Raw genomic sequence first — 24,912 nt, forward strand, 5'->3', positions numbered from 1 at the left:
CTGTGGCACTGGCTATAAATAGGAGTTGAGAACAGAGAGAGGGCACTGTGAGCTGGACCACTCAGAAAGGACTTGAGGGGCAACTGAAGACCTTGCTCTGAGCTAGGATGTGGAGAGAGGTTTGGAAGGCTAGAACGAAGGTGTGTTCGGGCATTTACTGAGCTGGGCACCGTGATAGGCTCTAATGAGAAAGATGAGAAAGGTGTGGTTCTTGCCCTCTCGGAGTGCGTGGGCAGGGATGAGGGTCGCACACGGGCCACCAGCGTGTAGGTTGTTAGAGCGCCGGCGGGCTGCGTGCCCACGCTGCGCTGGAGCTCTCCAGCCTCAGGGACAGGCGGGTGTAGTGAGGCAGGGGCCTGTGGGAGGCCCCCAGGGGAGGCGGTGTCTGAGCAGACACTTTTGGGCCTTACTAGGTGAAGAAAATGGAGTCGACATCAGGAAAGAGGCTGGAAGGGAGAGTGGAAAAGAGGATTGCAAGGAGTGTAAAAGATTAAACAGCATGGTATGCTGTGGGGATGGCAACTTGTTCCACCTTGCTAGAACAGAAATGCAAGATTTGGGGTGGCTTTCACAATCATCGAAGCAGGAGGTGAACAGAGAATGTTCTAGACTGTCAGTGCGGTGGGAAAACAAAGAGTGGGTCTTAAAGACTCCTCACAAGTGGAAACAGCAGGACTTGTGAATTGAGGGACTGAATACTATAGGGAAAAGAACACCTTCGGGTTGATTTTCTAGGGGCTCCTTTTCAGAGAAGGGAGGACTTTGAAGCCGCTGAATTCAGCCCCGGCACTTCCCACGTGAGCATGCCGAGGCTCTGAGAGGTTGTTGGGGCGGCCCGAGCTTCCCAGCCAGCTCAGGGCCGCGCCAGACTCACGAGGCAGTGTCCAGGTCCCCAGCGCGCTCTTGGGGCTGTGGCACGCTGACGTGGTGATGTTGAAGTGACCCTGGGCCTCGAAGCAGAGGTGTTCTCCATGAGGTCAGAGGGACCATCGGGCGCCCAGATGAGAGGACAGGCAGGCCATGCCATGATTGGTGTCAGAGCAGCGGTCGGAGGAGCCCCAAGGAGTCCCGCTAGAGACAGGGACCTGTAGGGCCTGCAGAGCTCTCCGGAGCCGGCGGCTGCCCAAAGACGTCATGGTCAGACCCAGGTCAAGTCTGCTAGCACTGAGCATAGTGTGAACAGAGAAGCAGGAAGCAAGACAAAAGCTTTAACTTGGAAAACAACCAGTGGACTGGCTCTTAGAGTTCCAGAAAAAAAGACTTGGTGAACATGGTGGAAATAAGCAAATTATAAACCATTACTGTGGGCAAAGCACAGGTCCAACTGTCAGTGAATGTGGAGTCCAGTTCGGGACGAGCAGTGCCAAGCTGCGGGACGGTACAAGTTGAAAGGCGCCGAGGTGGCAGGTGGCGTGAGTACATGAGGGAGTCGCTCTCGCAAAGTGGTATGGCTAACTGCAAGGGAAAGGGCACTAGACTGGCGCTGCCGTTTAAGAGTTTAGGTGAGATGTAAACCAGTTGTTTTCTGAAATATTTTTTTAGAGACCTTTGTAAACAATACAGGTGGTAAAATTCATATGAGATCTTGTCGTAAAATAGAAAAAAGAAAGGCTACATTGGATGATTTTCTGCCCAGAACCTTTCACAGCACATTTGGGGAAGAAGGGAGGGGGTTGGGAGACAGAGAGATTCGGAGTTTAAATTTTAAATAAAACATTTTTTGCTCTATCACATAAGTCTCAAGATAATACACAGAGCAGCTAACTCCTCTTGATGGCTGGGTAATTTTGTTCCTTAATCTCTTTTTCTGAGGGTAGAAAATGCTGCTTTTTCTCTCATTGAAAACCATTGTAGACCAACGCTGCTCTTAGCTGGTGAATTACTTTCTTGAGAAAAATAGGTAGTCTCTCTCAAGATGAACAGTGTCGTAATTATGGTTAAGAAAGTACATGAAACGTAAGTACTGTTATCCTAGGGAAGATTCAGAAGAGAAGTTAAGTACCTAAACTACAGTACTTAGACAATTGTAAGGTGGAAATCATTGAGTACTGATTCTATGCCTCAATCTAGCCAAAGAACTTTAGTTTTCATTTGAATGTGCCGTCTAAGTCCTTCATGAAAAATAATTTTGAATCTGCACAGTTCTTCATGGAGAACTCAGCCAAACATCTGCAAGAGAAATTTTGGATTAACTAATAGAATCTCTAATTAGTGTGCTGCACAGAACCGTGGCTGTGTAGATATTAGGAAGATAATTTTCTTTGTTTTTAATAATTAATTGAACTATTTTCAGAGTAATTCATTCCCTGCTTGCCTTGACTTTAATGAGAACGTCACTTTCCGTCTGGGTGACAGCTGTTTGACTTATTTTACATTCATCAGATGACTCACTCTTTTATGGGACAATTTGTGGTTTAGCCAACTGACACTTTTCCTTTTAGTTGGTTAAGGTGCTGGTTATACCACATAAAGCCCATGGCAATGTGGCTGATTTTCATTTACCAGGACTCTTGTAAACGCTTTTCCATTTCAATTCCAGCCCGGGGAGCAGCTCCCTCCCGAGATGGCTGTGGTGAGACCTTCCGGTAAAGACGCTTCCCGGGACGGCGCTTCGTTCCACGCACGGCAAAAGTCTGAGGTCTGAGTTCCCAGAGCTTCCACCTTGTACGATAAAACCTGTCTGTAAAGATTGGTCATTCGACATCACTACAGCCCAGCTTTATAAACTTGATCCCTACCCAATCTCCCACAAATCATTTGAACTGGCTTATAAAGTAGACTTCCTCATGCCAGAATTCTGAATTTTCTCTTTCAAAGATCCTGGAGTAAATTATAGATCAACAGAGGCACTATTCTAAGCTCACAGGCTGTTTACTTTATATACACCTGTTTCCTTCTCAGGGAGGAGCGTATCATGACCCCCACTCTGATGACGGCACTGCCCCCAAGGAAAACAGACATCTGTACAACGACCCTGTTCCGAGGAGAGTGGGCAGCTTCTACCGAGGTAAGCCTGGCCCCTGACGCCTCAGCCCCTCACCGCACCTCCAGCCCTGCCCTCCAGTACCATTTGCTGCCCTGGCTTCAGGTCATTGTGAGTCCCCTGCGCTGTCACCTAACTAGTGTTTCTCCTGGCTGTGGGTCCTGCTGTCTTATTTCAGGTCCTCGAGGCTTCTGACTTAAGAGTAGTCTTGCTATTTCCAAGGTCACCCTCAGAACAGTTTCTGGAATGGCCCCTCTGAAGCTGTGTTTTGACCACACCACGCACTGACTCAGTTAAGCGATAAAGTGCTGACCAGTGTCACCTGTGTGCCTGGCACTGTTCTAGTTTAGAACATGGCAGTGCACATGACAGCTGGAGATATTCACCGTCATGCAGTGCACACCCTCCTGGGAACAGAGCCGCACTAAATATAATAATTATATAGAGCGTGGTAATAAATGCTGCAGGAAAACCCGCAGAGCGAGGCAACCCATTGCTCCCTCCCCCCGCCTCCCGTCTCTCACCTGCTGAAGAGTCCTCTGGTGCTCCTCATCAGCATCAGGACGAGGCGTGCCTTCCTGAGGACAGCTGGCGTTCCGACTCCCCAGGCCCTGGCCCTGCCATCCCCTCCGGCCGCTCCCCTTCCTCTCTGCTGCCAGCCTGGGACTCCCACAGGCCTGAACCCCCCCTTCAGATAGCTTGTTTCTGTCCCTGTCAAGATTCTACCGTGAGGTCCTCGGCAGTGTGATGTCTTCCCTGCTCACCCAGACACTGAAGCGCTTCCTCCCACTTCCACCCGTGGTTCTTGCTCAGGCCTCGAACACGACGCAGACCTCACGGTGCGGAGTCCCTGTCTGCATTCTCTCTCACGACGTTGTGAGGCCCTGTCCCTCTCTCTCCTCTTCCGCCCCCATTGACTAGCGTACTGCCTGGCAGTTTCATTAATACTTGTTGATTGAATGACACAGCATCTTCAAGTGTACTTGTGCAGCCTTAAAAATGTACCTTGATGTTTAACAGACAGGTAAAGCAGCTGCTTTGGGGGCTGTTGGGTTTAGGAAATGTTGACACAGAAAGGCATCGGCTTTGAGGAGCTACGCTGTAACAGAATGGGAGCTCCTTGGGGAGCCCCAGCCTATAGGGAGGAGACAGCAGGCCCACCAGGGCGGGGCCAGGTCCCGGGGTTGGGAGGCTCAACTCTTCAAAGCCCTCAAGGGGCACCACAACTCACAGCCACACTGCTTGGCTCCTCACGATTGTGGTCATTTGAGAGAACAGCTGGAAAGGGGCAGGAGTTGGGGGGGGCAGGACATGGGCGGCTGCTTGGTCATTTTAACCAGGAATCCAAGCTAAATAAGTACATACAAGTGTTATTCAGCACTAAGTACACATTGAGTGACAGGGCTACTCTGTTCCCTCCCAGCCCCGCTTTGAAAAAGTATAAAGCATTGAATATTTCGTGTGTGTGTGTGTGTGAGAGAGAGAGAGAGAGAGAGAGACAGACAGACAGACAGACAGACAGGAAGGGAGAGAGATGAGAAGCATCAATTCTTTGTTGAGGCTCCTTAGTGTTCATTGGTGTTCATTGATTGCTTTCTCATATGTGCCTTGACCGGGGGGCTACAGCAGAGTGAGTGACCCCTTGCTCAAGCCAGTGACCTTTGGGCTCAAGCCAATGACCATGGAGTCATGTCTGTGATCCCACACTCAAGCCAGCAACTCCACGCTTAAGCTGGTGAGCCTGCGTTCAAGCCAGTAACCTGGGTTTTGAATCTGGGTCCTCTGTGTCCCAGTCCGGCACTCTATCCACTGTGCCACTGCCTGGTCAGAATTCAGTACGCCTTTTAATGCATTTTTTTTCTCATGCCACACTTACTTTAGAATCTTGTAGGACTAAAACTTTAATTGAGATTAAAGCTAATTGAAACAAAAGCTTATAGTATACATGAGCAAAGGCCTTTTTCTTCTATCATTGTAAGTTTACCTTCCAAAATTGACCGCATATGTGCTATTTCTATAGATGTCTGTGGAATACACCTTAATATAAAATGTTAGCAAAATTCTAATTAATCTGGAAACAGTTTTATTTTTACTGCAAGTAAATTAAATCAGTTAATATCAGCAAAGTTCCCCATTTGTCTTCCAGATAATTCACTTCAGGGTTTGGCAGGCAGAACCTCTTTATTTTAGGAAGTCTAGAAATAGAAAGAAAACATTTAACTAGATGAACATCTGGAGACAGCAGCCATTTCAGTGTTCCTGCTAAATCTAGCTGGATGAAGATTTAGTGGCACCACAGAAATGACAGGTGTTTCCACACTACTTCCCATTTCAGTCCGCTGGTCAAGAGTCAAGTGAAGTGCTGTCACTTATCTTGACATACAGCCTGTATATTCCTTTTGTGATGAAATTTGCAATATATTTTGATTTATGACCAACCTTAGAAATTGACAGTAAAAAAATAGTAACCCCATCTAAAAAGCAGGAAAGTATTTCTCATACACATCGTGGTTTATCTTTCTGTTTCTCCCTGGATTGAGAACTTAGAGAAAAAAATTGTATTCTTGCGCAAGTAACTGAATGTCTTTGGCATTGAATTTGAAAATACAAAGTTGGTGCTGCCTCCTAAGTGTCCAGGCTGAAACAGGGTCTGTATAAGCTAACACGCATGTTGTTAAGAGTCACTTCAGACTAAGAACAGGTTTGCATAGTTGGGTCTATGATGTCAAAAAGCCTCAACTTCAGAGAATGTCAGAACAGTGAAGAGAAGCTATCCTATTCATACTTGTAAATATCCTACAATGCTTTTCAGTTTATCAGCTGACAGGTCAATTGATACTGCCTGGCAATACCATATATATTGCCTGGTGTTAACTGGCCCTTGCAAGTTGCTCTTATAAGCAGTGGGGGTAGGGAGAAAGTTCCCTGGAGTGCCTCCACCCTCAGAAAACACAAATTATCAGAAGGGCAGATGAGGGTTTTGACATTTCTGTTTGTCTTTTATTTGTGTGAGAAAACATGCAATAGAGACCTGTGGTGGCGCAGTGGGTAAAGCGTCGACCTGGAACACTGAGGTCGCCAGTTCGAAACCCCAGGATTGCCTGGTCAAGGCACATACGGGAGTTGATGCTTTTTGCTCCTCCCTTTCTCTCTCTCTTTCTGTACCCTCTCTCTAAAATGAATAAATAAAATCTAAAAAAAAAAATTCAATAGAATAAGTTGAATACTGCTTTGACCAAAAGAATAAATCAAGGCTGGATGAGGAAGGTGGAGGCATAGAGCCAAAAAACAAACCAAAACACCTCTCCTAGACATGGACACCATGTGGTTGGTGACTGTGGGGATGGGTTGTGGGGGAGGGGACGGGAGGATGAGTGGTGATGGACCAAGATTTGATTAGGGGGTGAACACAGAATGGAGTTCAGAGATGTTTGTAGAATTGGGCACCTGAAACCTGTATAGTTATGTTAACTAATGTTACCTTAATAAACTAAAAAAAAAAAAAAAGAATACATTAGTGACTTTCTTTATTTAGTGCCATCTCCACGGCCAGACAATTCTTTCCATGAGAATAATGTATCGAGCAGAGTTTCTTCTTTACCATCAGACAGTGGTTCTGGAACTAATCACCCAAAAAGACAGACTGCATTTGAACCATGGTAAGTATTTTCGTTTGTTTTTACTCTTACTTTTCCTATCTGGAGATTCGAGATTTCAGAGAAATTTTGGATAAACTTTTTAGCGTTCTTCCTCCTGCTAGGCCTTTCTTTCTCTCAAGAGAGATTGTTTTATAAAGAAAATGTGATTTGTCATTATTTGTAATGGTTTCTTTCAAGTTCAGCATTTATGTCAAATATCATATAAAAGAAAGAAATCTCCTGGATCAGCGAATACCTCATAAGTCTTCCATTGTGTTTTTCTGACATGATTGATGTCTGTCACTGTCTCCTCTTTTGTTGCTATCGAACCATGTAGCAGAAACTTTGCTAGCACTTTGTGGGCACTGTCTCAGTTCTCTCAATCAGCCTTTGAAGCAGGGGTGGCACCCATTCTACAGATGAGGAAACCGCAGCTTAGAAAAGGTAAGGAGCTTGCTTGGTGCTGGACAGCCAGTAACAGGAGCCAGGACCTAGACCTACATGGGTCCTGACTCCACAGCACCTGTATTCCACCTCCGTAACACTTGACCGTCTTCAGAGTGAAAAGAAGGAAGTGGAGAAACAATTCTTTATGCTGTCATCAAAGTGGAATGGTAGCCAGAAGTTAAAATGATGTGTCAGCTTTGCTTATCCTTTTATCTTCTTGTGTCATATGTAATAAGAACTTAGGGAGAGAATTATAACATCTCTCAAGTCTCATTAGCAGGTCTGTGTGAGAGTAGGACTTTCTAAAAAGAGTAATGTGGACTTTATATTCTCATCTGCCCAAAAGGACTGCCCCGAATCCAGATATGAGTGGCACTTATGTATATTTCATAGAACTACCTACCAGGTTCTCCACCAGTAGAATAAAATGGTGCGTCCATATAACACACCTAATTTAGAATAAGACCAGTCTGTCAGATAGCCCATCTCTGGTGTTGGTCAGAAGTCACAGAGGACCTTAGGTCAGTTTCCCTAACCCTATGTGGTTTCACAGTTTGGACCTTGTTGACAGGGTCACATCAAGCTTTCACTGTTACTGTGCCCAGAGGTTGAAGATGTTCAGGCCTCTCTCTTCGCTCTTGTACAGCACGTGGCTTTTCAGGGGCCCGTGTTCCAGGTGGCTTCTCTCCATCTCTGTCCCTGAGTGTGTCCCCCAGGTTTGTCTCCCTTTGGTGTCTCTCTTAATTCTCTGTGTGATGTCTCTGGGTTGTTTCTCCCTGTCTCTGTTTTCTCTCTCTGCCTCCCCCTCCATCTCTCTCCCACTTGCGCTCGCTCCGACTCCCCTCTGGATCTTTTGTGATGCGTGTGCACTCACGCTTCCCTCCTAGCTTTCATCTTCTAGTTCAGGGGTAACTTACTCCCTTTTCTGCTTCGGCCTCTGGGAGCTCTGCCTGCCTGGGGTTTGCCCCCCACCTCTGCTCAGTTGCTCATCACCCCCGCTCCCCCGGGCTCCCGTTTATCCAGGGCCTCTGCAAGGGTGCTGCAGAAGGTCTCTGATTCCCTGCCCTGTGTTTGGGGTCAGAAAGAACAACAGACACTGGGCTTTTTGTCCTGCTCCTTTTTCGTCACCCTCCTCTGCCCCGTCCTCTCACTTCCATCTTAATGGAGAGGCTCTTCTTCCCATCGCACATCCTTCTCCTCCTAGGACCAGTGTCTCAAGCCGTCGCTTCCTCTCTGGCCAGATCATCATTCTCGTAGTAAAACGCATTCCCTTCCTGAAGTTGCAGTCATGATGAACAGGTTCCCCCTAAAAGAGCCCCTGGATTGGCAGAAGGCACTTGTACTGCTGACCCTGAACAGACCTTTGAGATTTTGTTAAACTTCCCTTCTGAATGATAAAATCTTCTACCTGTTAATCTCAATACTGTGCTGTGCAGACCCCAGTATGGAAGGACATGAGCTATCTCATCAATAAGTCTTTAACCTCTGGAAGTTAGAGAACAGGAAAAACAGCATTGCTGGCTGTACTAGGTGCTCGCTCTGTGAGGATCCTTTCGGTCCTGAGGGTCCTACTTTTGTGATTGCAGCGAGCCACACTGTTCTGTGTCCCCTGGACCCCTGCCGTGGCTGAATCCTGTGGCCTAGAATTGAGTTTAGGGCAGTCTGTCTTTAGGCCTCATACAAGAGGGTTTCGCCTCCTTAATCCCTAAAGTATTTGTCATAAGAAAGTTTGACCGACTTCCCAGGGCCTAGGTCCAGTCTCTCATTGGGACCAAGAGTGTTTTCCCCAGCACTATAACAAATTAAAGAATCTTTAAGTTTCCATTGATTTCATTCTCACCCATTCTGTCATGTCTGAAGTTTTCTAGCTTTCAAAACTATTAATGGATTATTCAGAGTTCCAACACTAGTCATTTATTGGTTGTGTTGCATTATAAAGCTTTCACTTCAGAACTTGGGACTCCCAATGATATTTAAAATTGCAGGTCCTAATGACTTTCAAGACCACATGGGTCTACAGTGCATGCTTTTATTTCCTTGGGATTTCCATTAACTTTTAGGCTAAACACCTTTAGAAGAAATGATCATTGCTTCTTCAGTCATGTTTGTTTCTTCCTGTTTCTCTCTGTCTCTGTCCCCCTCTCCCCCTCCCCCTCTCCCCCTCCCCCTCTCCTCCTCCCCCTCTCCCTCCCCCTCCCCCTCTCCCTCCCCCTCTCCCCCTCTCCCTCTCCCTCTCCCTCCACCTCCCCCTCTCCCTCCCCCTCTCCCCCTCTCCCTCTCCCTCCACCTCCCCCTCCCCCTCTCCCTCTCTCCCTCTCCCCCTCCACCTCCACCTCCCCCTCTCCCTCTCCCTCTCCCCCTTCCCCTCCCCCTCCCCTCTCCCCTCCCCCCTTTGTTGTCTTTGATCTTAAGTTCTTGGTTTTTCTTTTTTCTCTTTTTTTTTGTATTTTTCTGAAACTGGAAACGGGGAGGCAGTCAGACAGACTCCTGCATGCGCCCGACCGGGATCCACCCGGCATGCCCACCAGGGGGCGATGCTCTGCCCATCTGGGGCGTTGCTCTGTTGCAACCAGAGCCACTCTAGCGCCTGAGGCAGAGGCCACGGAGCCATCCCCAGTGCCCAGGCCATCTTTGCTCTAATGGAGCCTTGGCTGCAGGAGGGGAAGAGAGAGACAGAGAGGAAGGAGAGGGAGAGGGGTGGAGAAGCAGATGGGCGCTTCTCCTGTGTGCCCTGGCCGGGAATCGAACCCCGGACTTCCGCACACCAGGCCGACGCTCTACCACTGAGCCAACCAGCCAGGGCGAGTTCTTGGTTTTTCAAATACATTTTTTGTATGTGGTTTGTAAAATTTTTTTATTATTATATCTGCACTACATCTTGGTGTTGAAATTATAAAGAATAAACAATAAGTCATCAAAATAATTCTCTTACCCAGAGATGATAGCTATTAAGATTTTATTTCTTTATGCCTTTTAAAAAATATATGTATATGTACACATATATTTCTTTCTTTTCCCTTTTTCTTTTTTAAGTGAGAGGAGGGAAGATAGACTCCCACATGCACCCTGTCCGGGATCCACCAGCAACCCCCATCTGGGGCAAATGTTCGGGCCAACCGAGGTATCCTCAGTGCCTGAGGTTGATGTGCTCAGAACAACCAAGCTATCCTTAGCACCCAGGGCCAACGCTTAGACCAGTCAAGCCACTGGCTGTGAGGGTTCCGAGAGGTGGGGGGAAGAGAGAAGTAGATGGCGCTTCTCATGTGTGCCCTGACCAAGGGTAGAAGCTGGGACATCTGTGCACACCAGGCTGACGCTCTTATCCACTTTGCCAACTGGCCAGGGCCATATATTACTTTTTAAAAAATACAATTAGGCTTATATTATGTGGAACATTTTGAATCCTATTTTCAATTAGTGTTGCAGTTTGAATATTCCTTCATATTAATGGAATTATTTGACTATGTGATTTATTTTTAATAGCTTTTTGATGTTTTTATTGTGCAGATCTGCAGTAGTTTATAGAGATGTTTTCTGCCTTCACACGGATTTAATCAAGTAAAAGGATATTGCTTTGCTTATGTGTTCTTAGATGTTCTAATAACATCTTTTCTGTTTGGTGTTCTAAAACCATATATATGAATAAACTGTCACCTTTAATGTTTCTACTCTTGATTTTAGGGAATGGTTAGTAGAAGGAATCTAATCATTTAAGAAACTGGTTGTCCACAGTCATGTAGATATTCACATTTAGATTGAGCCAATGGAATGTGCCTTTTTGAAAAATAATGCCAGTTGAATTGCTTTTTAAAAACTAAATTAAATTAAGTAAAATAGGGCCTCTGTACCCTACTTGTAGCTGAAGTAGCCAACTTGTTGGGGCCAAGGTATCTTGTTTGCTGTCTTTTAATATCTATTTATATTAAAATGCCTGGGTGGTATCAGTGACATGAAACTTAATGTCAATATTTTCAATTAGAGATTTTTTTTCCCAGAAGAGTCCTTTCTATGAAGCATTGTTTCTGTCCACATTTTTTTCTTATTTATTTTTATTTAGTTTTAATAAATAAATACAAGATTTTTTTTTTTCTTTTTTCTTTTTTCTTAAAAGCTGGAAACGGGGAGAGACAGTCAGACAGACTCCCGCATGCGCCCGGCCGGGCACGCCCACCAGGGGCGATGCTCTGCCCACCAGGGGGCGATGCTCTGCCGCAACCAGAGCCACTCCAGTGCCTGGGACAGAGGCCAAGGAGCCATCCCCAGCGCCCGGGCCATCTTTGCTCCAATGGATCCTTGGCTGCGGGAGGGGAAGAGGGAGACAGAGAGGAAAAGGGAGGGGTGGAGAAGCAAATGGGCGCCTCTCCTATGTGCCCTGGCCGGGAATCTAACCCGGGTCCCCCGCACACCAGGCCGACGCTCCACCGCTGAGCCAACCAGCCAGGGCCAGATACAAGATTTTTATAAAGGAATTTTCCTGTTTCCAGTAATTTATACTTTTAATTCATAATGTTTCTCAAGTAGCATTAATTGTTTTGTTTGTTTTTTTATGTTCAGTACCTTGGCAAGCCACTAATAATGAACTTGTCAAGTTGGTTTTAAGGTAAATGGAAAAACAAAGACAATGAAAATGTTTCTGCCCTTTTCCTTGGAGGGCTGCAGAACAGGCGTCCTTCGACCATGTGGTTTTTAGGCTCCTAATTCTAAGGTTTACAACAGCATGAAAATGTTCATGCCACACAGTTACAGACCGTTTGTAATAATGCTTAAATTGCTAGTTTGAATTAGTCTGTGCCAAAGATTTAATCATTAACTATGGTTGATTACATTCGGTTTGCTCTGTGCTTTTCAGATGCTCTTTACCTGTGTGCTTGAATCTTCGTGGCTCTTTGAACCTGGTGTCATGCGTTTTTCATCTTTGTTATCTTTGTCATATAATGGTATGAGAATGACTAAAAAATCAATATGATAACAATGTCTTCCCATTTAGGAAAAGTCCTGAAAATATTAGTCATTCCGAACAACTGAAGGAAAAGGAAAAGCAAGGATTTTTCAAGTCAATGAAGAAGAAAAAGAAGAAATCCCAGACAGTAAGTAGATGGCTAATTTCATATCCAATGTCATACGAGTCTGTGTTAGTCCATGGCACTTTACATTTTGTTCGTGGCCGTCGAAGTGAATTCTTTTCTTACTGAGATGTGACATACCTATGCTGTATGTTTCTTTTTCCAATTCTGTACAACGATCCTCCTGTCATAGAGCCTTTTCAAGATTCAACAGAATCTCCAGGAATAGAAGAAATTTAATTTGGGTGAGAGAGAACACTTAAGCCTCTCTAAATAAGCGTCTTGTCCATGTGGATTTGTATTCTTGCAAAAACTATGAAACTACAGGATTTATTTTATTTCTGGGGGTTAAAGATATGTAAAAACTCAGTAAATGGTTTTGTTTTATGTTTCAATCTTAAAAGTCTTAACTAACCATCATTCATTATTCTCCCCTGGCTGGTTATCCAGTTCCCATGTTGACAAGTACATTACTGGGCTGCAGTCGCAGAGAGGAGATAGTATTTGACATTTCAGAGCTTGTTTTAGTAGGAAGACGTGTTTAGTTTATCCTGTGATTGGACTGTGAAATGAAACAAGACTTAGCTCCTGGGAGCCCTCCGCCTGAACCCAGGGCTGGCTCCATGGAACTGTGGTCATCACGTCACTGACCCGCCCAAGCACGGATTCTGCTGCTAGTGACATGAGAAAACACGGGCAAGCCAGGCCTGCTTCCCTGTTTGCTTTATGACATCTTCCACACTGGACAACGTTGAGTCAGCCATTTTAAATGATTTTGTTTCTAGTTTTACTTCCATACATGATTGACTCTCGTTTACTTTTTAAATTGATCAATTTATTTGTTCTTAAGTGAGAGGAGAGGAGGGGAGATAGACTCCTGCATACACCCTGACTGGGATTCATCTGGCAACCCCTGTCTGGGGACGATGCTTGAATCAACTGAGCTATCCTCAGTGCCTGGGGACAATGCTCGAAACAATCGAGCCCTGGCTGCAAGAGAGGGAAGAAGAAGAGAAGAGGAAGGAGGAGGGGGAGGAGAAGAGAAGTAGGTGGCCACTTCTCTGTTTGCCCTAGCCAGGGATCGAACCCAGGATGTCCACACACAAGGCTGACGCTCTATCCCCTGAGCAAACAGGCCAGGGCTAGACTCTTACTTATTTAAAAAGAAAAAGGATTCTAGGATTACAACTCAGTGGTGAGTAAAGATGAGATGGAGGACAGTAGCAAAGAATAATACCTGAAGTGTAAGGATTTTTGTCTAGAAGTGTTACTTTGTTACTTCTAGATTACCTTTCTAGATTATTCTTTCACTTGCTGGTTTGTTGAGCTCATTATAAAAAAATTGAGGAAAAAAATGATCATTTCTAATATTACCACCCTATAACAGCTAGTATTAGGATTTTGGTATATTTACTCTTAGCTTTTTTAGCCTCTGCATATGTTTATGGGGAAAAGGTGGGTTTTTGGTTTGCTTTAAATGATAGTAATCATTCTAGTAAAATTTTGCGTTCTGGTTTTTAATAGAATATCTATCTGTCAATACACACAACATGTATGTCACTACACAGATTTTACTATCTTCATTTTAATGACTGCACCATATTCCTGAAGTGTTTATTTTTTAAAAACTGCCTAGGCCTGACCTGTGGTGGCGCAGTGGATAAAGCGTCGACCTGGAATGCTGAGGTCGCCGGTTTAAAACCCTGGGCTTGACTGGTCAAGGAACATATGGGAGTTGATGCTTCCTGCTCCTCCCTCCCCTTTCTCTCTCTCTCTCTCTCCTTCCTCTCTAAAAATTAATAAAAGTTAAAAATAATAATAATAATAAAAACTGCCTATATCTCTAACTAAAACTCACTTGAAGCAGAATTTCAAATCAAAATGTAACACCTTTATCATTGTCTATAGAATATTTGTCCATCCTGAACACTGAATGTAGACTTCTTCCTCTTAACCACTCTTATTTTTATGTTAATGTTTCTGTTCTTAACCTCAGGTGTATAGCCATTTGTGGGGTGCTTAAGTGGAAGAAAGTGGCAGAACCGAGGAAGTAAAAGTGTTTTATGTATAGATTTGGCTTTTGATGTCTGTCTGTCTTAGACCAACATTAAACTTATAAAGCCCCTGACTCACTGTGGTCTGAGTCAGGTATATACATGCTGACTGATTCTATGTATTTTTCAGAATCTGGTTCAAATTTTAGATGGTGAAATAGTATATGTTAGGGTAAATAGGAATGTTGTTATTCTCTAACATCCTCTCTACCAGAACTTACTTTTTAAAGGTTTTTATACATTTCAATTTTGATATGTAAAGTAACTGCAAAAAATTCTCTGTACAAGCCACACTGCCTTAAGCCTTCCAAGCCTAATATTTTTGTACCTCTGGATTTTTTAGTTTAAAGACTATTTTGAAGGACTTTGATATCTAGGGTAAGATTTCCGAAGAGCACTTAGTGCATCCTGGCAGACCTCGGCCCTCTAAGCCTGGCGTTTCGTTAACTCGGCCCCCTTCCAATGAGCAGAAATAGAGTTAAAGGTAACTTTTTTTCACTTTCTAGAACTCAGCAAGAGGAAACAAGGTAACCCAGCTTTGAAGATTTAAAGCTTTGAGGGTTTGCATAGGTTCAAAGAGGGAAATCTGATGCCCTGTGCATATAGAGAAGCAGGTCATTTTAAAGCCTCAGTGGGCCCTAAATCTAGTTTCACCCTTTTATTTCGCTGATATAGGATCTATCTACGCAAGTTCTGAACTTGGAGAAGAGGCTCAATCTGTTGAGAAATCTGGAGGTGGGTCCTCTGACTAGCAGGCCCAGGCTCAACCCCTGCCACTGGCCTGCCTCTGTGGAGAGCCTCTGGCCGCTGGTTCCTGGGGGCTCTTTCTCGGCCCCCAAAGCGATGCGAGTTAAACTTTTCCGGGGGGGGGGCCCATCATGGGAACAGGAAACCTAACGGGCTGTTTTACCCACATGTTCTCATACACGCGCCCATAAAAGATGGCCGGAATACCGTCACGTGCATTCCACTTCTCTGACTATTGAGATATCCACAGTAGGGAAAAGTAGTGCCAAAAAAATAACTATTGTAAAGGTGCCTGCTTTGACTCAAGCAAGTCTGCTAGGTGCCTTGGGAAATCTGGCTTCAGCTCCATATCCGGAGACTTACATAAACCCCCAGAGCATATGGTGACTCTGCCAGCTTGGTAGTTGTACCCGAGTTAGTATCAACTCGACTGGAAATCATACTTCAGTTTAAAGATGGACTTTTTGTTTCTTCACTTCGAAATCCTGTATTCTGAATTGCACCCAGCATTTGCCGTAGGATGACTATTTCTAAGAGCATAGAAGCAGGCTTCTGCATCCTGCGACAGTGATCTTCCTCTTCCGAGTGATGTGTTCTGCTTCAGGAGCTGACCGTGTTCAGAGGGGTCTGTAGTGTCTTTGGCTTTTTCCTCATAGGCAGATTGCATGGGAGGTTATTTAGTTGCTGAAGTCTAGCAATTAGAAAGAGATTGAAGTTCATCAATAGCTCTTTAAACACAATTCTTTATAATGTGTAATTATGTTTCTGATAATAAATAAACCCTTAAATGTTTTGTAAGTTTGCTGTGAATGATGTGTGCAGGTCCCTAGGCATTCCTTCTATAGGTGTTAATTATGATCACATGTTCTCTATATATGTGGAAGTTTTCTGCATGTCTTAAATTGGTGTTTTTCAACTACCGGTCTGCAAAAGAGTTAACCACCCTGGTGTTGTATGAAGATTATAGACCCAATGATCTTAGTTGAATTTGCTTATGCTCACGGTGATTTCTGCCTTAGCGGTCCCTGAAATAATTCTCCTATTTTCACTGGTCCCCAAGTGTAAAAAGGTTGAAAACCACTGTTAAATTACATTGCTGGTATCTTCATTTCCAGGTGAGAAATGACACAGTACCCCCCCCACACCCCATGCACACAGAGCAGACATTCTTTCAGTGACTCTTAATATTGAACGATTTGAAGGCTTCCAAGGGCTAGAAGTTTCAGTAAGAACACCTTTTTTTTTCTTTTGCAATTAGTTTATTTGTATCTTATATTGCAGACAGATTCCACCAACGGGGAGAATCCAAGCATCAAGAAATCCCTCTTTCCTCTTTTTAATTCAAAGAATCATTTAAAGCATAGTTCTTCTTTGAAAAAGCTTCCTGTAGTCACTTCACCCATGGTACCCACTTTTACGTATGGTAGCCCTGAAAACTGCTCCAGTAAACTTGTTTTACTGATGACAACAGCATGTGTTTTATTTTCATGGGGTCATATTCTCTTTGTGCTAGTTAAGTACCTGAGCCAGTTCCATAAATTCACTGAGATATAAATTCTTTGCCATTCTGGATTTTCGGAATCAGTTAAGGAGGTTGAAGTATAAAAGGCTGTTAAGCAAACAAACTAGTGAAAGGCTAGTTTGGGTTGTCTGATGAGCCAACTGTCAGCAGACAGCATTCATAAAACCCTTATTTCCTGTAAAGAATTCGATTAACGTTTACAATTCACAAATGTCTTTTTGTTTGGCTCACAAAGTTTGTGAACGCTTGGTTGGTGGTTTGTTTCTGTAAAACCAAGTTGAATTGACCAAATTGAGTGAGCTAACTGGCTCCATGGAAAAACAGCTTCTCTTAGATGGTGATTTGCTTTTCTCTTGCCCGGCTCTAGCTTTTGCTGGTCACTTGGTTTAAAGCCGGGGCTTTTGCTTGACATTCGGCATTACTCTCCTGCGTTTGTTTGACCAAAATCTATGAACGGACCAATTGCATTTGTCTGTAATTTGAGGCACTAATTTCCAGCATTGTCATCATTCATAATGCTAGACCCAGATTCTTTACTGGGCAAGTGTCTTGTGATTATGATTCAAGCCATACTTTTCCACTATGCTACCCTAGAAAACCTGCTAGACTTCTTTGAGTACCACCAAACACAGTGTCTGGATCATTTTCCCAGCAGGAACAAATTTTTGTTTTATTGAACTGGTTCATAACCTAACTGCAATGTGGAATGAGGATACGACAGCAATTCCTGGTACAGCCCAATTTAACTGCTCTCTCTTACAGCAACTAAAACTAACAGCATGGGAATGCTTTAAGGGTTGAGGTGTTAACAAAGCTGCATGACGTCTGCCGATTTTTCCTAATGCAGGGAAAATTATTAAGAGGGCAGCAGAATTTAACTAGCATCACTTGCATTGTGAACATTGGGAGAATTGTGGTTTCTTTTTGTACTGGGGTTTTTTTTTCTTGTTTGTGTTTTGTTTTGGGGCTGCTGGGGGGGTTGTGTTTTGTTCTGGTTTGATTTGCTTTTGTTCTCTTCTGGGGTGTGTTTCACATTTAATGAGGCTTACCGGTGTGCTGATGGAATCCTTGTCTGTATTCTGCCCTAGGTGCCCAATTCCGAAGGCCCTGATCTTCTGACATTGCAGAAGGCCATTCACTCTGCCAACACCCCAAGCAGCAGGCCAAAAGAGTGGCGTCCCGAGAAGATCGCCGATCTCCAGACCCAAGTGAGTGGCACTTACATCACTCCTGCACTGCTTAGACTTAGTGATTGTCTCTCCTGAGGAGAGGGGGCGGGGTTGAGAAATGTAGCCTCTCAATGTTACAACAAGGCTGAGAATCTCCCCAGGATACAGCCTCGCTATTAGCCAGGTGCATCTTGGGGGTCCAGGTGGATCTTGTGTCAAAGTCCCTTGTCCTCTTAGGGAAAAAGGTGAGCTTCTGTTTGGCTTCAGCTAGCTGGGGGTGGGGGGGTGGGATTCAGGAATGAAGCAGATGTGGCCCAGCCCACAAATACTCTGTGGCCTAAGAGAGACAGAAATCCATAAATAACCATAATTGGTGGTAACAAGTGAGCAATGCTATTAAATATAAGGGCAGGTGAGAAAAGGTAGTGGGAAGATTAAGGTTGCATTAAAGGATATAGTATATGAATTGACAGATATGTCTTGAAAGACGGATATGATGTTTTCTTGAAAGAATATTGAAACTTTTGAAATCCATACTATTTTTGATAGAAAACAGGGAAACAATTGCATTAGGAAGTACCTAGTGGACATTATGTATGGTCACATTTCTCTGTCGTAGTGGGGGAATATGCGGAAACCGAATCCATACATTTTTCAAGTAACTGAATTTTATCTCCTTTAAATAATTATTTTGATTGGAAAATTTAAAATATTGTATCTTTTCAGTATCCTTTAATGAGCATAGTAACATAATCTAACTTTTTTAGCCACGTTTAATACTTTATAAATGCACTATTCCTCTGTACTTGGATTTCTGACAGCCCTCCTGAGGCTCCGAGGCTGTAGGGCTTCTTGTGACTTGGAGGAAGAGGGTCCCTGTTTTTATAAGTTTGCTGTTTACTCTTTAATTGTGAGCTGTTACTTAGAGCTGCTGGAAGGTGTTCTCCAAATTTTGACTGTATTTGCCCAATCATTTATATTTTCTACTTCTAATCAAACTAATGTAGGCTGGGTGGTGGAAGGGTCATGGCTAAGCAGTATCCGAGTTACTGGACATGTATCTAAACAGAGCAGGGGTTCTGAGTGAGGGGATGATGTTCTAGTCCCAAATTTAAAAAGAAGAGTACAGAGCTTTAGAGCCTGTTCTGTATCACTACTTCTTCTTCAAAAAACTTCTTTTCAGGTAACTTTATATCTCCAGCTGAGCCCATATTATTGTATAGTTGACTCTTGAACAACATGGGGGTTACAGGGGCACCAACCCCCATTCACAATCAAAAATCTGCTCTTAACTTTTGACTCCCCCAAAACTTAAGTTGTCTCTTGAGATTTGCCGGTGGTTGGTTCTAGTGGACACCAAAATCCGTGGATGCTCAAGTCCCCTGTATAAAAATGACGTAAATCAGTGCATGCAATCGGCCCTCCACACCCACAGACTCCCAAGCACAGATGGAAAATAGTACAGGTATTTGTTGGGGGAAAAGTCCATGTATAAGTGGGCCCACGCAGTTCAAAGCCATGTTGTTCAAGGGCCAACTGTATTTGCTGAACAGATAAATGTGGTCAAGGCTGTAAGAATCACCAGGAATCTCATTCTGTTATCATACCAATTTCATTAAAAACAAAAACAAAAAAATCACTCCGAGCACTTACTGTGTGCTGTGTCCTGTGCCACCTGCCGTGCCCACAAAGCTTTCTTGGGCAGACTTTGGAAAGGCCTGGAGACTGCTTCCCTGGGGGCGAGTTCGGCTCTCAGGCAGTTAGCTCCCTTGGATTTGGGGCTCTTTTCCTTCAGATCTCATAGTGTTTCTAGAGATCGTCAACACTGGATTAAACCTTCGTTGAGCCCGTAAAAGCGTGATCCTCGAACACTGGCAGCCAGAGGTGTCCCAGGGAGGACCTTGAGTTTCAGGGCGTTTTCACATGCCTCTTGCGTTGGTGACCCTCATCACATCCGACATGGAGGAGAGGGGAAGGGGCTGCCTGTCACCAGTGTGGAGCCCACAGAGCATATGGCTTCCAGGGCCCTGTGTTGTGCCTGAAACTGCCCCCAGGCCACACAGCGGACAGGCAGGGCAGCCGGCAGCCCATGTTAGGGACTTACAGCCGCCTGTGAGTGAATTGTGCTTGCTTTGCGTTTTTAATGCCCAAATCTTACCCTCTCCCCCCACCCAAAAAACAAATAAATAAACCCCAAAAACGTAAAAGGGCAGAAAGGAGGCATTTGGATTTTGTAGTGTCAAAGGAAAGGGAGATGTGAAGAGATAAAAACAGAAGAGGACAAACAAGACAGCTGAATAAACAGAAATAAAGAACACGAGGGATAGATAAATGTTATTTTTTATTTTATTTGTATTTATTGATTTTAGCCAGAGAGGAAGGGGAGAGAAACAGGAACATCAATCCATTGCTGTCTGTGCCCTGACCAGGTCGAACCGGCAACCTCTGCGCTTCGGGCCAATGCTCCAACCAACTGAGCTATCTGGCCAGGGCGTGGTACATCAATTTTAGCTGAATGTGTTGCTGCCTAATTGAAGCATTGCATTTTTCTCAGTTTTTCCGGCAGCTAGATATGGTCATGTGGCTGAGCCCTGGCCACAGAAATAAAAGTGGCAGCTTTCTGTGGCACTGTTGTGACGTCTTCTCAAAAGGGAGAGTCACTAAGGGACAAGGACAAGAGTGTGGTGGATGAGGGGGGGGGAAGGAGGGAGAGGGGGAGGGGGAGGGGCAGAAAGAAACTAGATAGAAGGTGACGGAGGACAATCTGACTTTGAGTGATGGGTATGCAACAGAATTGAATGACAAGATAACCTGGACATGTTTTCTTTGAACATATGTACCCTGATTTATCGATGTCACCCCATTAAAATTAATAAAAATTTATTTATTAAATAAAAAAGGGAGAGGCACATCTCTTCTTTGGCTTCTTCTCACTGGCAGAAGCATGAGGTCCTCCGCCCCCTGTGAAGGTGGGCTGCAGCCAGCTCTGGCTTTCTAGGCTTTTTCATCAAAGGGAAGATAAGCTCAGTCTTGTCCAGAAAAGAATAAAGGAGCAGAGGAGGCTGGAGGAGGCCCTCATTCCCCACCGGGCTGCCCGCCCCGCCCCATGCCCCATGCCCCATGCCGGGTCCCCTGTCTGCTCTTCCCTGCCAGCCCGGGCCTACCCCACCCTCTCCTCCTGTCTTCCAGAGCCAGCCGTTAAAATCCCTGCGCAAGCTGTTGCACCTCTCTTCAGCTTCCAATCACCCGGCTGCTGCGGACCCCCGCTTCCAGCCCTTGACCGCTCAACAAGTCAAGACCGCCTTCTCGGAAATCCGGATTCACTCCCTGAACCAGGCCTCTGGCGGCGGCAGCAACATCCGGCAGGAGCCCGCGCCAAAGGGCAGGCCAACCCTTCAGTTGCCAGGTCAGATGGACCCTGGTTGGCATGTGTCCTCTGTGACTCGGAGTGCCACAGAGGGGCCTTCCTATTCTGAACAGCTGGGAGCCAAGAGTGGGCCAAATGGGCACCCTTATAACAGAACAAATCGGTCTCGAATGCCAAATCTGAATGATTTAAAGGAGACAGCCTTGTAATGTGTGCCCGGGGCGGGGGTGGGGGTGCACACCAGTGGGGAGGGGTGGGGGGCTGGCGGGAGGGGGCAGTGGGCTGGGCCCGGTGGTAAGCCAGTATTTTCAGCTTTATGAAGGTGTGTGCAATATTGTGCGTGCGGGGCCATGGGCTCCTCACGGCCGCAAATGCCAGTCAGGGATCTTAGAGCCGCAGGGCTTCCTTAGGGACTGCCAGTCTCCGTGGGTCTGTGTGACAGCGGGGAGAGCGTGCCAGTGAGGAGGAAGACGTTCTTGCCAGTTTCTCCCCCTTACGTCCCAGCCGTACTGCAATCCCTGCGGGACTTGGGAAAGCCAGGACGTGTTCTGGCGCCGCAAGGGGAAGAAACGCCCGTGTTGACCGATGCCCTTACCACGGACTTTTCTCTGCCTAGGCTAAGTGTGCGGTTTGTTGTAACCCAAGAGTATCCCTTTGAGGGGTTAGCAGATGAACTAACTGTATGTCTTAAATTGTTTTCTAAACTTCCGTATTTGATAGGATTTGTAACATTTATTTATAATTAATATTGTACTGTTCTAATCATACCTTTTGTGTTAAATGTAAAGTTATTTTGAGCTGTTTAGAACATTGTGAGGCAGTGGGACAGCTACAGTAGTTTCTATAAACACTAAAACCAGTAACATTTATATATTGCATCAGGAGTATTTTATTCTATATATAAATATATATGATAAATATCTGTCTGTTTTATAAATATAATCATTTAAAGAAAGTATCGTTATGACACTCTGCCATATTTTTATACATTTGTAATATGAAGTGAGTATTATACTTCTAATGAAGGGAGTTGAATTGTGGCTGCATGTGACTGTAACAGTAGGAACCGTGCTCAAGCTGAGGCCCCAGCAGTAGCCTCTAGACACGTCCTTGGTAGAGGATGGGATGCAGCATCTCCTTCCGAACCCCGCAGGGGAGGAAAGGGGGCGAGGCCAGTGAGACCTCGGCAGGCCTCATCTCTGTCCTCACACAGCTGGGTCCTCATGTCCAGGGGCATTCCTTGCACCTTAGGGAGAACAGATCTAGGCTTACTCGTGGGTCTTTGTAGAGAGAATATGCTCTTCTACTTAGCATGAGAGTAGAGTGTTGACCAAAGATTTGCTAGCGAACATTCCTAGTTGCGAGGCTGTAAGAGGCCCCTGTCTGCAGATCTGGTGTACCAGCTCTATGTTCCTGAATCCTGTGCACTGTACCAGAGACTCTTGGGGGGGGGGAGACACATGTGTGGCATTACTATTTCTAAATACTTGTTTGGTATTGCTCTTTCCAAACATTTAAAAGGCTCCTGAAACAATTCCAGACATGGAGAAAATTGCTATGCCCACTTTTTCATCCTGGAACTGTCCATACATAACAAGGTGAAGTGCGACGCGCGTACACACACACACACACACACACACACACACACACACACACACACACTCAGAACAGGACTTCTCTTCCCTTCATTTGATCGCCTCCTACTCCCAAGTTCCTCCCAAGTGTCATAAAAGCCTTTGGCCAACAAAGATTATAGCCTAGTGTCTCTTGGGCCATCCTTGGCAGAAATCAACACTATCATCCATCAAAACCATTATTTGGAAGTAGTCTCCTAGCAGTAATATTTTTAAAGGTCCCCTCCTGCCCCTCAGAGAAGTAATGTCTCAGTATTTATTACTTGTCCCAGGATTCCGAGAGTGTCAGCCCCTGAATCAAGTCAGCTGTAACTGAAATGTGCTGTTACTGTTCCCCCTCCCCCATGACTTTGAGAATTGTAGCTCTGATGATTATGAAGATTATAAAGACAAAGTCTTAGTTTCTTTGAAGCTTAAATTGTGTGCATATTGCTTTTTTATATAACTACATAATGATGTGTATTATTATATATAGAGGTCATTTTAAGGTGCTTCTTATTTAATTTAATAAGTATTTGTAATAGGCACTAAAATGAAACTCAACTGGGTACTATGATTGAAACAATTTGATTCAAACCAATAGTTTGCATGCTCTTTGGTTCTTTTTAGATCTTGTTTCTTTCACCAGTTCAGTACTTACTATCCGAGTAGCTCTGAATTCTGGCTTTTCCCAGGCGGCTGCTCAGTTACATAAGGGATGTGGACCCTCAGCAGTTTTTGCCTGAATACTAATGACTCTAAAAGGGTGTGGAACTCTTCTTTTTCATACTGATCGGTACCTTGTATTTCCCCTTGCAAACCAGAAACTACATTTTTTCCTCTGGAAAGACTTCTCACTGTGCTGTGCGCTTAGGAACTGCGCAGCCGCATTGCCACACTGTGGCGTTTGAGGCTCGTCGTCACCTAGCGGCTGGGTTCCCGTGTTTTCATCGCTAACACTGGGATCTCAGATGTTTGCAGATCATTTCTATTCCTGATGGTTCTTCAAAGAAGGGCTAGAAAAATTGCCTTCTACCTAGAGCAAAGTAAACCTAACTGATGAAGAGTCAATACATACTTTTTGTACATTCCCAGATTTGAGCCAGAAAATATCTATAGTGTTTTCAACTCGTGTTTTTGAGGTAGCTCTTCTACCCTTTTCTCAGCTTTTGTCCATTCTGACTCTCATTGACCTCAGTGAGCTGTGAAGTGAACTACAATCTGCGTTTGTAGCCTGTATACTGCTTTTCCTGCTCCCACAGGGGCTGGTCAGGGTTCCTCTCACATCTGACGGGCCCTCTCTTAGCTTTTAACTGTCACTTTCCTGTCAGTGAGTTTTCCACCTCACAGAGATTGCCGTCCACGACAAGGACTTGATTGAAAGCCACACAAGCTTGCATTTTCTTTAGGAAGGGACAAATGTGTTCTGTTATCTGCCCTAGCTTCCTAAAGAATAAAGAGGTTGAACGAAGGCGTATGAATTACTTTGTTTTATGGAAGTATCACTAATCTCCTTTTGAAAAGAAACTCTGCTTTGCTGTTTCTCTACTTTTGCTTTACTGCCATCCTCGTTTTTCTCAGAAGTTCGAGTGAACTTGCACTGAACCTTGCTTGGTCTCCATCTGAGGGGTAGCCTCTCTCCGGAGCCCCGGGCCGAAAGGACTCCATACTAAGGGGCTCAAGCGAGCTGTCTCTACAGCGGTGGTTCTCAACCAGAGCCGAGTTTGCCTCCCGGCAGCATTATTCTGGAGACAAAGTTGGTTGTTACACCTGGTAGAGGCCAGTGATGTAGCTACACAGTGTACATGCGCAGGAACCCCCCACAAACAGGAAACGATCCAGCCCCAATGTCAGCAGTGCTGAGGTTGAGAACCCTGCCTCCCGTGCTCTCCCAGTCTGCAGAGCTGGGCTCTGGCCTTGTCTCTCCAGGCTGGGACACTAAGGGTGTGAATTCTTCAGCATCCCATTATTGATTCTACTGCCACTCTTTTCGAATCCCTGGAATCCTATTGTTAGTTTCCATTGTCTTGGTCCTAAAAGGCGCATCCTTTGGGAGGAGACCAGAGTTACTTCACAGGTGTTTGAGAACTTCAATTCTAGTTCAGCATCCTTAGAAAATCTTTCGTAGAGCCATGATGCTTATATTTAGAAATGAGCAGCAGCCTGGCAGATTGGCATGATTTCTACCAACTGCTCAAAGGCATCCATGGCTTTTAGCTATATTTCCCGAGAAGAAAATATCTTTGTTTTTCATTTAAGTCATTTAGTAGCTCTTTACAAATATTGGCATATGACAGACCGATTAGAAG

At 44.9% G+C, this 24,912-nt stretch overlaps 1 protein-coding gene across 4 annotated transcripts in view; it reads left to right on the plus strand.

Annotated features, from left to right (window-relative positions):
- The window catches only part of CDKL5 (cyclin dependent kinase like 5), a 203,833-nt gene that overhangs the window by 157,812 nt on the left and 21,109 nt on the right, over positions 1–24,912 (plus strand). Inside the window, exons 13-19 of one of the 4 annotated variants that reach the window (XM_066357387.1) lie at positions 2,540–2,638; positions 2,902–3,007; positions 6,519–6,642; positions 12,056–12,155; positions 14,861–14,920; positions 17,543–17,662; positions 20,813–21,029. In XM_066357387.1, coding sequence (XP_066213484.1) covers positions 2,540–2,638; positions 2,902–3,007; positions 6,519–6,642; positions 12,056–12,155; positions 14,861–14,920; positions 17,543–17,662; positions 20,813–21,029 — 826 coding nt within the window. Of the gene's footprint in view, positions 1–2,539; positions 2,639–2,901; positions 3,008–6,518; positions 6,643–12,055; positions 12,156–14,860; positions 14,921–16,213; positions 16,337–17,542; positions 17,663–20,812; positions 21,204–24,912 lie in introns of those variants that run through there. The other 3 variants (XM_066357390.1, XM_066357388.1, XM_066357389.1) reach the window with 3 other exon arrangements.

The sequence above is a fragment of the Saccopteryx leptura genome, chromosome X (genome assembly GCF_036850995.1).
Source record: "Saccopteryx leptura isolate mSacLep1 chromosome X, mSacLep1_pri_phased_curated, whole genome shotgun sequence".
Lineage (NCBI taxonomy): Eukaryota > Metazoa > Chordata > Mammalia > Chiroptera > Emballonuridae > Saccopteryx > Saccopteryx leptura.